Raw genomic sequence first — 13,866 nt, 5'->3', positions numbered from 1 at the left:
GTCCCCAGTCACCATCCCAAGGCTTGCTGGGGGCTAAGGCACTTATCCAAGTGACACCTTACTCCGCAAGTACTAAGGACTGGGGAGCCCCTCATATATCCACAGGATGGGAGAGGTGGAAATAATCCCCATATGTACTGCTGGCCACACCCCTTTGCTTTCCTCATCCTCCTCACTGGCCTCTGAGGGATTATCTCCAGTGCACCTCCAAAGGACTTAAGGAGTGGGATTTCCCTTCTCCATATTTTACAGTGCACAAGAGAGGGACTCCACCCCCACAGACCTCAGGAAGGGGAAGAATGCTTTCCTCCTAAAGTCCTGTGCTCTCTTCAGCCCCATTTATGACTAAGCTCTTTGAGGCAAGGACTGTAGTTCAGAGAAGTTTCTAAGTAAACACAGGGCAGTCATATAGCAGAAACACTGACAGAAAGAGGATAATATCACTTTGGCAAACCCAGGATGGGCATATAATTGAGTGGAAAACAAGGCCAGCAAAGTAACAGCTTGGAATTTGATGATCTGCCCATTCTTGTCTATAGCAAAAGATGATACTGAGTGGAATCCAAGCTGAGGCAAACTAATACTGAATAACTGTTTCTAACAGAACTGCAGAAAGCCACAGAATACAATGGCCTCATGTTGTAACCAAGAAGGTCACTCAAGCATCTCTCTTCTCTCCCCTCCCACTTTGCTAGGAACTTTTTTTTGAAGGGATAGGAAGAGCACCAGGTAGCGATCAACAGCTCCATGTCTAGTTGGCAGCCGGTATCAAGTGGAGTGCCCCAAGGATCGGTCCTGGGGCTGGTTTTGTTCAATATCTTCATTAATGATCTGGAGGATGGAGTGGACTGCACCCTCAGCAAGTTCGAAGACAACACTAAACTGGGAGGAGTGGTAGATACGCTGGAGGGTAGGGATAGGATACAGAGGGCCCTAGACAAATTAGAGTATTAGACCAAAAGAAATCTGATGAGGTTCAACAAGGACAAGTGCAGAGTCCTGCACTTAGGATGGAAGAATCCCATGCACCGTTACAGACTAGGGACCGAATGGCTAGGCAGCAGTTCTGCAGAAAAGGACCTAGGGGTGACAGTGGACGAGAAGCTGGATATGAGTCAGCAGTGTGCCCTTGTTGCCAAGAAGACCAATGGCATTTTGGGCTGTGTAAGTAGGGGCACTGCCACCAGATTGAGGGACGTGATTGTTCCCCACTATTCAACGTTGGTGAGGCCTCATCTGGAGTACTGTGTCCAGGTTTGGGCCCCACACTACAAGAAGGATGTGAAAAAATTGGAAAGCGTCCAGCGGAGGGCAACAAAAATGATTAGGGGACTGGAACACACGACTTCTGAGGAGAGGCTGAGGGAACTGGGATTGTTTAGCCTGCGGAAAAGAATGAGGGGGATTTGATAGCTGCTTTCAACTACCTGAAAGGGGGTTCCAAAGAAAATGGATCTAGACTGTTCTTGGTGGTAGCAGATGACAGAACGAGGAGTAATAGTCTCAAGTTGCAGTGGGGGAGGGTTAGGTTGGATATTAGGAAAAACTTTTTTCACTAGGAGGGTGGTGAAGCACTGGAATGCATTACCTAGGGAGGTGGTGGAATCTCCTCCCTTTGAAGTTTTTAAGATCAGGCGTGACAAAGCCCTGGCTGGGATGATTTAGTTGGGGATAGGTCCTGCTTTGAGCAGGGAGTTGGACTAGATGACCTCCTGAGGTCCCTTCCAACCCTGATATTCTATGATTCTACCTAGACTAAAACAGGCCCACAGACTCAGCACCAGATGCTGAGTGTGGAAGAGCTGGGGAATGTGTATCAGCATCTAAGAGAAAAGCGACAGCAACATCTGAAGAGGACAGGACAAATCCACCCCACCTCATCCATGTCTGAACTGACTGGTACATGATAGGTAAATCACTTGGAGACCAAGGATAGCATACCTGGCATGGTCCACACACTCCACAACTTTGCCAAAAGTGCCTTCACCTAGGCTGCCGACAATCTCATCTAGGAGAGAAAACAAGAGCTGATGTGAGCTTCGAGAACCTGAAGGGCATGAGGTCCTGCAATTTCACAGCATTCACATCTCAAAAAGGTATCTCCCTGCTACACTCTTTAAAACAGAAATGTCTATTGTCTGCTTCAGGCAATTACTGGTCAGCCCATTTATAAGCAATAAACACTAGAGACCCCTCCAGTACAATAAGAGAGATCTTGTCTAACATGGGGATAGAAAGTAGAGAGGTAAAGTTTTACGAAAGGTGGCTGTACATCGCTCTTGGAGCCAATCGCCGATTCTGCACACCAGGTGACCTTCCTTGTCATCTTCCACGCTCCTGCTGCGTTTACTGCTCTGTTGGCTTCTCTGCACACACCGCCCCCCGAAACGCCATCCGACCAATCGCACACAGCGGGCAGTTCCGATTGGCAGATTGAGTTGTCATTCAAAGGTGGAGACGACGATGCGTCGGTGGTTGGATTTTCCAGATCCCCGCATTTCATAAGGCACACAGCATATATAACGATAGGGATATTGCAAGGGACACGTCAAGACACAAACTAACTTCAAAACAGAAAAGTAAAAACAGCTACAGGTATGTAAAGAACTGTCTCATTAGCTACAGTGTCTGATGAAGCTGCCTCTTAGCGGGAAGTGCCACCCTCTTCTCTGGCAGGGAGCAGCAGCTGGGATGCTCCAGTCACTGGGTTCGTACAAGCATTCCCCCCATGTTTTGCCACAGAGGAGCAGATTCCTCTATGTGAATAGAGGATGCTGCCAGTAGCGCAAGAAGAGCGAGTGCTTTGCCAGTCACGTCACTTTCTCCAGTGGCAAGTGTGCCGATGGGTAGAGTACACAAGTCAGGTTGGTCAGGCTGTCCAGTAGAAGCCAGATTAGCAGTTCCCCCTTTGTGGAGTCTGGCCCGCTTTCCTTTGTATGTTTATTAATAAACACCTCCAGGTATCCCATGGTCTTGTCCCACCCTTGACTCGATACTACTCAGCCCTTCCCATCCTGATGGAACCAACAACAGAATTGATCCTATATCTGCAAGCCTGATTGGACCCATATAGGGCCAGTGTCATCGTCCTTCTTCTGCACAGATTTAAAACTTGAAAGAATTCTAGGAGCAGGAGAGTTAAGTCCCTCGAGAGCCTTATAGCTCATAGCTCCAGGTGTGCTATAGGTAAGAGCTCACAATCAAGCCCATTGCTACTAGCTTCTACTGGAAAACCAGCCAAACATTCCTGGAGGTTCCTTCCCGCTAGCAGAAACACCCCCACCAAAGCCAACAACTCTTCTGTCCAGTGACTGAACTTTTCTATTTAGTCCCTCAAACAAAACAAAGTGTAAAATTAGTTACATTCTATCTAGTGAGAGATTCCGTAACAGGGCTCTACAGTTCCATGTCTGAACTTCCTAATATGTGCTGCGCCATATTCCTTTCCCCAACAAGTCAAGAAGAATGAACTACAGACAAAGTTTAAGAGATCGTCTGAACGGAGAAAAAGTTTCAGAGAGCACTTGAGATAGCTGCGGTGAGACTTCACAACACAGAGTAGAGATCACAACAACCAAAACCTGCACAGTACCACCACACGCACAGTTGTTATTGGAGCATTTCAATCATTTAACCGTGGCATTAAAACTCAGATAAATTCGGCTGGAAAAAAAAGAAGGAAAGTGATGGGCCATTAAGAGTTCCAAACCATGCAAGTATCCAGTATAACCACAGGGGTTAGGAATCAATCACTTTGTTTAAACTATATGAAAGCAACAAACTTGAGAACTGTGAATAGTAACGGATCCTTACTACAGTATGACAGAGGCGGTAAAGTTAAGACATTTGGATGAGTACCTCACAACACTTCCAAGTCACTCCATTGTCCTGGGATAACCCACCTCCCTTTTGCCACAAGTTGATTATTAATCATCACTAACTAGGAGAGGGAGGTTGTAGTTCACTCCAGTCAGAGAGAGAACAAGGACATTCTCAAACAAAACTTCAGTCCAAGGAAACTAGTGACAACAGGGCACCTCTCCCGAGTATTGTGGGGAAGTGGTTGATAACCAGAGTGCTAACAGTTCTGAAGAATGGATTTGACACAGCTGACTCGTCCTAAAGGGTACAAGATACTGACACAACAAACATGGAGTATCTACATTGGAGTATCTTATGCTGTCACAATGTAGCAGTAACAACTCAGGCAGAAGTTTCAATACGCAGCAGAAGTGGAACCTTCAAGCGAATAAAAGAGGAGGACACACAACCACAGTGGATGCTGCAACAGTGCAGGCCTGCATCCAGGAGTTCCCCTTGTAATTGTGCAGACAAGCATTCCATCTGGTTTCGCTGCACTCCCCCTGCACCCCCCATGCCTTGGGAAGCTAGGCTTTATTTCCAGGTGCTAGGAATCGTCTGTCAAAATTAACAACTATTAATGCTTCCAGTTTAAAGAGACAGTGAAGTGGAACAAAATCAAGAACAAAACAGAAGAGGGATTAGAGGTACTCACCCAGTGTATTCAGAGCTACAGAAAGTAAAAAGTTAAAACCTGAACAATCCTGAACTCATCTGGATGCTACTCACCGATGAGGCACTGCTACAAGACCTGGTCTTGCGCTTCCGGCAGCGATGCTGGTGCTTCCTTGTTCGGTGGTGCTCTCTGTCCCGTGATCTCCGGCAGTGGTGTGAGCGGGTGGAGTAATAATCCTCTCCAAAAGAGGGGCTTCTGTCTTCAAACCTGTAGTTATCACTCTCCCGTCTGTCTCTATACCTCCTTTGGTAAGGCATCCTCTCGTGGCTGCATTACAAATAAGAACCCACTTATAAACCTGGGAAGGCAGAGCACACTGCACAAACAACAGAGCACTGCTGCACGCAAAGGCAGCCTGACTACACATGTTCTTGTGCCCTCTGCAGGGCAGCGAGGAACAATGGCAGCAGATCTAGTTCTGAACTGAATCCTGATCTGGGAGTTTGCACCATATCACAGGACTTTTGGCCAAGTAGTTCAAACGGATCAAATGGAAGGGATGTCAAAATATGTGGTATTCTCTCCTTTATGGGAAAGGAGGCTTAACGTGCAAATTTAGATCTGGGAAGGACTAGATTCTATCTTTGTGCCTCATCACCACAGTATGCAAGTACTTTCCTCACAACCCCTCACTTCCCCTATGCAGCACAGAAGCTTTTTTGTTGTGTTTTTTTAAACAGATGGGGAATTAAGGCCCAGAAAGACTAAATGATTTGCCCAGGTGAACAGAGAATCCCAGGGTAGCACAATGGGAACTTAAGTCCACCACTGCCTTAACAACCACACCATTCTTCCTCTCATTGACAGCCTGAAGATTAGAGTCCTTCATTTAATTACAAAGCAGGTGCTGCGTGTTCAACACAAGCATCCTCCGTGTTACTGCACATCTTGACCAGAAAGGATTACCTCTGTGGGCCAAAAGGACCATTCAGTCTCTATAGTCAGTCCCTGGTCTCTGATGACTGGTCAATAACACCAAAGTTATACCTAAAGAAGAGCTATGTGTGGCTCGAAAGCTTGTCTCTCCTACTAACAGAAGTTGGTCCAACAAGAGAGATTACCTCACCTACCCTGTCTCTCTAGTCTGGGACTGACCAGTTATAACATTACATAAAGTTATACCATGTTTAGAGTAAATTTTAGGCCAATTTAGTAACATAAGCAGATTTTTATACTAAGTGCCAAAGGATGCCAGACCTTCCACCTTTATCAGCTACAAACTCCTCTTCCACAATTATTTTTTAATTGAAGCCTCAACCTCAATACCAAGTGCTTCTGTTTTTAAATATAAATGTAATATAAATGATGTTACTACTTTAAAAAAAAAAGGGGGGGGGTCCACAAATCTGGTCAAGCTTCTCCTGTTAGATCAGACCACTGTGATCCAAACAGTGAATCCCACTGTGACCCGGGGCCAGAAAGGATTAAGGAACTTGCAGGCTAATTGACCCAGATTCAACCTTTAGAAACACTGATAGATAATGTTTGTGTTTTTGTGTGTTTACTAGGGCTGTCGATTAATCGCAGTTAACTCATACGATTAACAAAAAAATTAACTGATTAAACAAATTAATCACAATCACGCTGTTAAACAATACCAACTGAAATTAAATATTTTTGGATGTTTATCTACATTTTCAGATATATTGATTTCTATTACAACACAGAATACGAAGTGTACCGTGCTCACTTTATATTTTTTATTACAAATATTTACACTGTAAAAATGATAAAGGAAACAGTATTTTTTAATTCACCTCATACAAGTACTGTAGTGTAATCTTTATCGTGAAAGTGTAACTTACAAATGTAGATTTTTTTTTTTGTTACATAACTGCACTCAAAAAACAAAACAATGTAAAACTTTACAGCGCACAAATCCTACTCAGTCCTACTTCTTGTTCAGCCAATTGCTAAGACAAACAAGTTTGTTTACATTTACGAGAGATACTGCTGCCTGCTTCTTATTTACAATATCACCTGAAAGCGAGAACAGGCGTTTGCATGGCACTTTTGTAGCTGGGGTTGCAAGGTATTTATGTGCCAGATATGCTAAACATGTGTATGCGCCTTCATGCTTCAGCCACCATTCCAGAGGACATGCTTCCATGCTGATGATGCTCATTAAAAAAATAATGCATTAATTAAATTTGTGACTGAACTCCTTGGGGGAGAATTGTATGTCTCCTGCTCCAGTTTACCCGCATTCTGCCACATATTTCATGTTACAGCAGCCTCGGATGATGACACAGCACATGTTCGTTTTAAATACACTTTCACAGGAGATTTGACAAAACACAAAGAAGGTACCAGTGAGAGATTTCCAAGGATAGATATCTGAAGTGCCCTCCAAAATCTGAGAAGGATGAGGTTTGGAGCATGCTTTCAGATGTCTTAAAAGAGCAACGCTCTGATGCGGAAACTACAGAATCCGAACCACCGAAAAAGAAAATCAACCTTCTCCTGGTGGCGTCTGACTCTCATGTTGAAAATGAACATACGTCGGTTCGCTCTGCTTTGGATCGTTATCAAGCAGAACCCGTTATCAGCATGGACACAGGTCTTCTGGAATGGTGGTTGAAGCATGAAGGGACACATGAATCTTTAACGCATCAGGCACGTAAACATCTTGCGATGCCGGCTACAACAGTGGCATGCAAATGTCTGTTCTCACTTTCAGGTGACATTGTAAACAAGAAGCAGGCAGCATTATCACCTGCAAATTGTAACCAAACTTGTCTGTCTGAGCGATTGGCTGAAGTAGGACTGAGTGGACTTGTAGGTTCTAAAGTTTTACATTGTTTTATTTTTGAATGCAGTTACTTTTTGTACATAATTCTACCTTTGTAAGTTCAACTTTCATGATAAAGAGATTGCACTACAGTACTTGCATTAGATGAATTAAAATATACTATTTATTTTGTTTTTTACAGTGCAAATATTTATAATAAAAATATAAAGTGAGCAGTACACTTTGTATTCTGTGTTGTAATTGAAATCAAAATATTTGAAAATGTAGAAAACATCAAAAATATTTAAATAAATGGTATTCTATTATTGTTTAACAGCGCAATTAATCGTGATTAATTTTTTTAATCGCTTGACAGCCCTAGCGTTTACCTATATACTGTTAGACAAGAACTGTTTGATTATATTCTATCGCTGGATTCTCTTAATTCAGAGATTAAAAAACGGTTACCTACCTTTCGTAACTGTTGTTCTTCGAGATGTGTTGCTCATGTTCATTCCAAGTAGGTGTGAGCGCACTGCACGCACAATCGTCGGAAGGTTTTTCCCCTAGTGGTGCCCGTCGGGTCAGCTGTGGAGCCCCCTGGAGTGGCGCCCTTATGGCCGTGTATATAGGTCCCTGCCGACCCACTGCCTCTTCAGTTCCTTCTTGCCAGATACTCCTGTGTGGTTCTTGGAATGGACATGAGAACACATCTCGAAGAACAGTGACAAAAGGAAGGTAACCATTTTTTTCTTCTTCAAGTGATTGCTCATGTCAATTCCAAGTAGGTGACTCCCAATAAGTACCCCAGACCAGGGGTCGGAGTTCACCGAGTTTCAGACTGAAACACTGCTCTACCAAACGCAGCATCATCTCTAGCCTGCTGAGTAATGGCATAGTGCGACAAAGGCGTGAACCGATTACCACATCGCCACCTTGCAGACGTCCTGAATAGGGACCTGAGCCAGAAATGCTGCAGAGGATGCTTGAGCTCTTGTGGAGCGTGTCATCAACGGTGGAGCCAGAATCTTTGTCAAGTAATAGCACGTCCTGATACAGGTCGTGATCCAAGAGGAGATACTTTGGGATGAGACAGGAAGACCTTTCATCCTCTCGGTAATGGCCATGAATAGCTGCATCGACCTTCTAAACAGCTTTGTCCACTCAATGTAAAAAACTAGCATGCATCTAACATCCAGGAAATGGAGCGTGAGTTCCCTGCTGTTAGTATGTGGTTTGTGGCAGAATACCAGCAGAAAGATGTCCTGATTCACATGAAATTGCGAGACTGCCTTTGGGAGGAAAGCCAGGTGTGGTTGTAACTGCACCGTGTCCTTATAAAACATGGTACAAGGGGGCTCAGATATCAGAACTTTGAGCTCAGACACTCTTCTGGCCAATGCTATAGCCACTAGGAATGTTACTTTCCATGAAAGGTACAGGAGAGAGCAAATTGCCAGGGGCTCAAAGGGAAGGCCCATCAGCCTAGAGAGCACCAAATTGAGAGCCGGGGGGGGGGGGGGGAGAGAATCAGTTGTCGTACTTGAGAGTACAGTCTGCCTAGACCAGAGGTGGGCAAACTATGGCCCGCAGGCCACATCCGGCTCATGGGACCGTCCTGCCCGGCCCCTGAGCTCCTGGTCTGGGAGACTCAGCCCCAGCCCCAGCCCCGGCCCCTCCCCTGCTCTGGGCAGTGGGTCTGCAGAGCCCGGCCTGCCAGTCACTGGTGCTCCAGGAAGCAGAAGGGGGCAGGGAGTGGGGGGCTGGATAGAGGGCAGGGGAGTTCAGGGGGTGGTCAGGGGTGTGGATAGGGGTCAGGGCGGTCAGAGGGCTGGGAACAGGGGGGTTGAATGCGGGGAGGGGGGGGACAGTCAGAAAAGAGGGGTTGGATGGGGCGGCAGGGGACAGGGAGCAGGGGGGTGGATGGGTCAGGGGCAGTTGGGAAGGGGGGGTTGGATGAGGCAGTGGGGGGCAGTTAGGGGCAGGGGTTCCAGGGGCAGTCAGGGGACCAAGAGCAGGAGCGGTGGATGGGGCAGGGGTCCCCAGGGGGCTGCCAGGGAACATGGGGGGTTGGATAGGGCAGGAGTCCCGGGGGGCAGTCAGGGAGCGAGAAGCAGGGGGCGTCAGAAGGGGGTGGAGGCACGGTCATGCCTGGCTGTTTGGGGAGGGACAGCCGCCCCTAACCAGCCGTCCATACAATTTCAGAAACCCGATGTGGCCCTCAGGCCAAAAAGTTTGCCTGCCCCTGTTCTAGAGCTTTGAGAAAATGGCCTATGCTAGGGTTAGAAAACACTGAGTGGCCCACTGACCCAGGGTGGAGAGCCAAGATGGCAGCCAGGTGAACCTTTATTGACGATACTGTCAACCCCTGCAGTTTTAACTGGCGTAAATAGCCCAGGGTGAAGGGAATTGACGACTGCAATGGAGGAGTGCCCTTCTGAAGCAACCAAATTGTAAACCTCTTCCACTTAGCCAGGTAAGTGGCATAAGTGGAAGGTTTTCTGCTGCTGAGGAGAACCTTCCTAACTGAGTCTGAGCATGCAAGCTCCAACGGATTTAGCCACAGAATTTCCATGCCGTGAGGTGGAGAGATTCCAGCTTAGGTTGCTGGAGGCGGCTGTGGTCCTGGGTGATCAAGTCCAGAACCAGGGGCAGAGTTAGAGGTGTGTCCACGGAAGGTCCAGCAGCATGGTGAACCAGTGTTGACGTGGCCATGCTGGAGCTATCAAGATTAACGACGCTTTGTCCTGTCAGACCTTGAGAAGGACTTTGTGGATGAGAGGGAATAGTAGGAATGCATACAGCAGGCACCCTTTCCGGGAAAGGAGGAAGGCATCTACAAGCGAGCCCTGGCAGTGATTCAGGAAGAAGCAGAACTGCTGACACTTCCTGTTGTGTTGTGTCACAAACACAACCTGGGGAAAGCTCCAACTTTGGAAAATACTGACTGGGACAGCCAGGCAAAGAGACCACTCGTGGCCATGACAGGACCTGCTGAGGCGGTCGGCCAGTTTGTTCCGCGAACCTGGAAGGTATGAGGCCTCCAATTGTATTGAGTGGGCGATGCAAAATTCCCACAGCTTGAGGGCTTTCTGACACGGGAGAGGAGCAAGCACCACCCGGCTTGTTTATATAAAACATGACTGTGGTGTTGTCTGTCAATACTGACACACATCTGCCCTGAAGATAGGTTTCAACTGTCTGGCAAGCAATGCGCACTGCATGCAGCTCCTTGATGTTGATGTGCAGCAAAAGTTCTGCCTAGGACCACAGACCTTGAGTCCTGAAGTCGCCTAAGTGTGCTCCCCATCCCATTGCCAATGCATCTGTGACTAGTGACCGTGTCATTTGAGGTTTGGAGAAGGGTATTCCCACACATACTGTTTGTGGGTCGAGCCACCACTGGAGGGACTTGAGAACCGGAAAGGTAAGAGTGACCAGTTTGTGCACGTGGTCTTGGTTTGGCCTGTAGACCAGGACCAGCCAAGCCTACAGGGGATGAAGCCGCAGTCTGGCATGCTGTACCACTTACGGGCAAGCAGCCATTGGTCCAAGTCATTTTAGGCAATTCCGCACCGTTGTGGTGGGGAATCTGCTGAGATAATTTATGATAGCACTCATGGCAAGGAAACAAACTTCCAGAAGAAAAGCCCTGCTTGGGTGGAGTTTAGGGCTCTGACAAACTCTATCCTCTGAGTGAGGGCTATAGTTGACTTTGCCACATTCAGAATGAGGCCAAGCTTGAGGAATGTCATACGCACCAGACTCACATGGTTCTCCACTTGGGCCTGAGATTGACCCTAGATTAGCCAGTCATCCAGGTAGGGAAATACCTGCACCTGCTGTTTCCATAGGAAGGCTGCCATAACCGCCATGCACTTGGTGAACTCCTGAGGAGCTGCTGAAAGATCAAAGGGGAAGACTGTGAACTGATGATGGATACTGTTTATCATAAATCAAAATCTTCTGTGGGACAGAATTATGGAGACTTGAAGCACGCATCCTTCAAGTCGAGGGCGGCATACCAGTCCCCCAGATCCAGAGAGGGGATGATGAAAGCCAGGGAGACCTTGTGGAACTTCAACTTCTTCATGAATCTGTTGAGGTTTCGCAGGTCTAAAATAGGCCTGAGCCCACCCTCGGCCTTGGGAATTAGGAAATATGAGTAGACCACCTTGCCCCTGAACTCCAGAGGGACCTCCACTACCGCCCCGAGAAGTAGGAGCGTTTGCACCTCCTGCTCTAGAAGTTGCTCATGAAAAGGGTCCCTAAAGAGGGACGGGGAGGGAAAAGAATATCCCAGTTGTACCGTGCTCAGGTTATTTGAGCCTAAGCACAGTAGAAATGGGACAGACAGTTCACAAAAGGTGGGAAGGATCCAGGATGTGGACTGGTGTGCCACCCATGAGGTGTGCCTTTTAAAAAAAGTTCTCTTAGAAGCTGGAGACTGCCTCGTTGAGCCATGGCTCTGATTCAAGGAGTAGTGCGGAGGCCTTTGCCTATTACTCCTACCTCGTCTCCAGCTATAGTTCTATCTCTGCTGAGAGGGGTAGAAGTGAGGCACGGGCTGAGGCTTAAAACTGTTCTTCTGCAGGGCTGGCATGTGGAGGCCCAGTGACTTTAAGGTTTCCCTAGAGACTATCTGTTCTGTGAACGGACCCGAGCCGTCAAACGGCGAGTCTTGAATGGTCTGCTATACCTCTGGTGGGAGGCCCAAGACCTGCAGTCACCAGCTTCAGCACATAACAATGGCAGCGGACATTGTGCAGGTGGCCAAGTCCACTGCGTCCAACGCAGCCTGCAAGGAAGTCCTTGCAATCGCCTTACCCTCCTCGATAATAGCTCCAAAATCGAAATGGGAGTCTGTTGGAAGGAGCTCCTTAAACTTGGACAGAGGGAGCAGCTGAGCACCGCTTGCTGACTACCATTTAGAAGCTGAAGCCCCCTGGTGGAATAGACCTTATGGCTGAAGAGGTCCAACTTCTTTGGATTTTGACACAGGGCCTTGCTGCCCTTGCCTTTCCTTGGTATTGGCCACATCCACTACCAACATGCCCAGCTGAGGGCACGTGAAGAGGTATTCATACCTCTTGAAAGGTACAAAGTATTTCCTTTCCACCCCCTTTGCCATGGGAGGAATGGAGGCAGGAGTTTGCCAGAGGATCTTTGTGGTATTATGAATGGTCCTGATCAAGGGACAGGCCACACTTGACGGCCCTTCTGGGGGATGGCCCACCATGGGATCTGTGTCTTCTGACACTTCTGCTGCCTGAAGACCTAGGTTTTGAGCTACTCTTCTGAGCAACTCTTGATGGGCTCTATTGTCCACGGCTGGCAAAGAGGTAAACACTACTGCCTCGTCTAGGAGGAAGATGAAGAAGCCCCCATGGGCACAGGTTCCTCCTGACCCTCCAATTCACAAGGTTCCTCCCCCCAGTGATGCCATCTGCGTGGTGGCTGGCACGATACCAGCTGTGGTGCTGGGCTCCGATCCTTTAGGGGGTTCCCTTACCATCGAGGCAGATGGGGGGTTCCGCCTGTCTGAGGCAATGGACAGGGACCTGGAGCTCAGCCCCTGGGCTTGATGGTATGCTCAGGGGGTCCAGAATGGCTATTGCGTTGGAGCTTGCCATTGAGGAGGCCAGGGCATCATAGGGACCTGGTGTGCCTCCTCCCGCCGGGAACAATGAGAATGGTGCCGGCTCTGCCTGGACATATAGGACTCCAACTTCAAGGCTGAGTCTGACGTTGGGGACCACGAGGGTGCTGGAGAGCAATGCCCCAATGAGGGGGACTGCTGCCGAAGCATGGCTGGTTTGCCCTCAGAGAGAACTGGCCCCTTGTGCGGTGCCAGTTCCAGAAACTGCTGTGCCACCATCTCCATAAGGTCCCTTGTGGCCTCAAAATGTATCTGGGGTAGATGGCTTGTCCAGCTCCCCCATCTGGCTCTCTTGTGCTGGGGAGTCCAACAGGACTGGACTCAACGGTTCCGCCTGTTCGGCCGGAGTCAACAGTGCCGGTGTTGCTTGAGAAGGAACTGAGTGTCTCCGCGAGCCCCATCACACTCCACTGCTCTGTTGGCGAACGCCCCCTCTCGGCTCTTCTTTGCTTCTTATGCGGCACCGGCAAGCGTGATCAGTGCCAAGAGGCCGCTGAAGTTGTCTTCAGTGCCGGAGAGTGTCGGTGCCGTGAGTCCCTGGGTGCCAAGTCCTTTGCCAGCACCGCAGCATCCCTTACGGGGGCCAGTGTGCTCCGCACCAAAGTGCTGGATTTCGGCGCTGACATAGGCTGTGCCAGCTGTGGGCAAAGAGCCAACTGCATAAGAAGAAGTTTGAAGTCCCTCTCCTTTTTTGTTCTTGGGTGGAAGCTCCTGCAGATTCTACACTCTGATGGGCTTCCCCCAAGTACTTTAAGCAGGAGTTGTGAGGCTCTCCCCTGGGCGTAGGCTTTTGACAAGATCCACAGGATCTGAAGCCTTGACACCGAGGCATACCCCTGTCCCCAAAGGTGAGAGTGGGGGGAAAGGGGGGAAGGCCCTACAAAGTCTTAACTAAAAACTATAAATACTATGCTAATAAAAACTATTTACAAAACAAAG

At 48.1% G+C, this 13,866-nt stretch overlaps 1 protein-coding gene across 3 annotated transcripts in view; it reads right to left on the bottom strand.

The window, feature by feature from the left end:
- The window catches only part of CLK3 (CDC like kinase 3), a 28,238-nt gene that overhangs the window by 6,875 nt on the left and 7,497 nt on the right, over positions 1-13,866 (bottom strand). For 2 of the 3 annotated variants that reach the window (XM_073363279.2, XM_073363280.1), the window contains exons 3-5: positions 4,591-4,804; positions 2,273-2,366; positions 1,942-2,008 (exon numbers count right to left, since the gene is read on the bottom strand). In XM_073363279.2, the coding sequence (XP_073219380.1) occupies positions 1,942-2,008; positions 2,273-2,366; positions 4,591-4,804 (375 nt within the window). Of the gene's footprint in view, positions 1-1,941; positions 2,009-2,272; positions 2,367-4,590; positions 4,805-7,740; positions 8,158-13,866 lie in introns of those variants that run through there. The other variant, XM_078854634.1, reaches the window with a different exon arrangement.

Source organism: Lepidochelys kempii, chromosome 10, assembly GCF_965140285.1.
Source record: "Lepidochelys kempii isolate rLepKem1 chromosome 10, rLepKem1.hap1, whole genome shotgun sequence".
NCBI lineage: Eukaryota > Metazoa > Chordata > Testudines > Cheloniidae > Lepidochelys > Lepidochelys kempii.
This window is presented reverse-complemented; position numbering and strand designations above follow the sequence as displayed.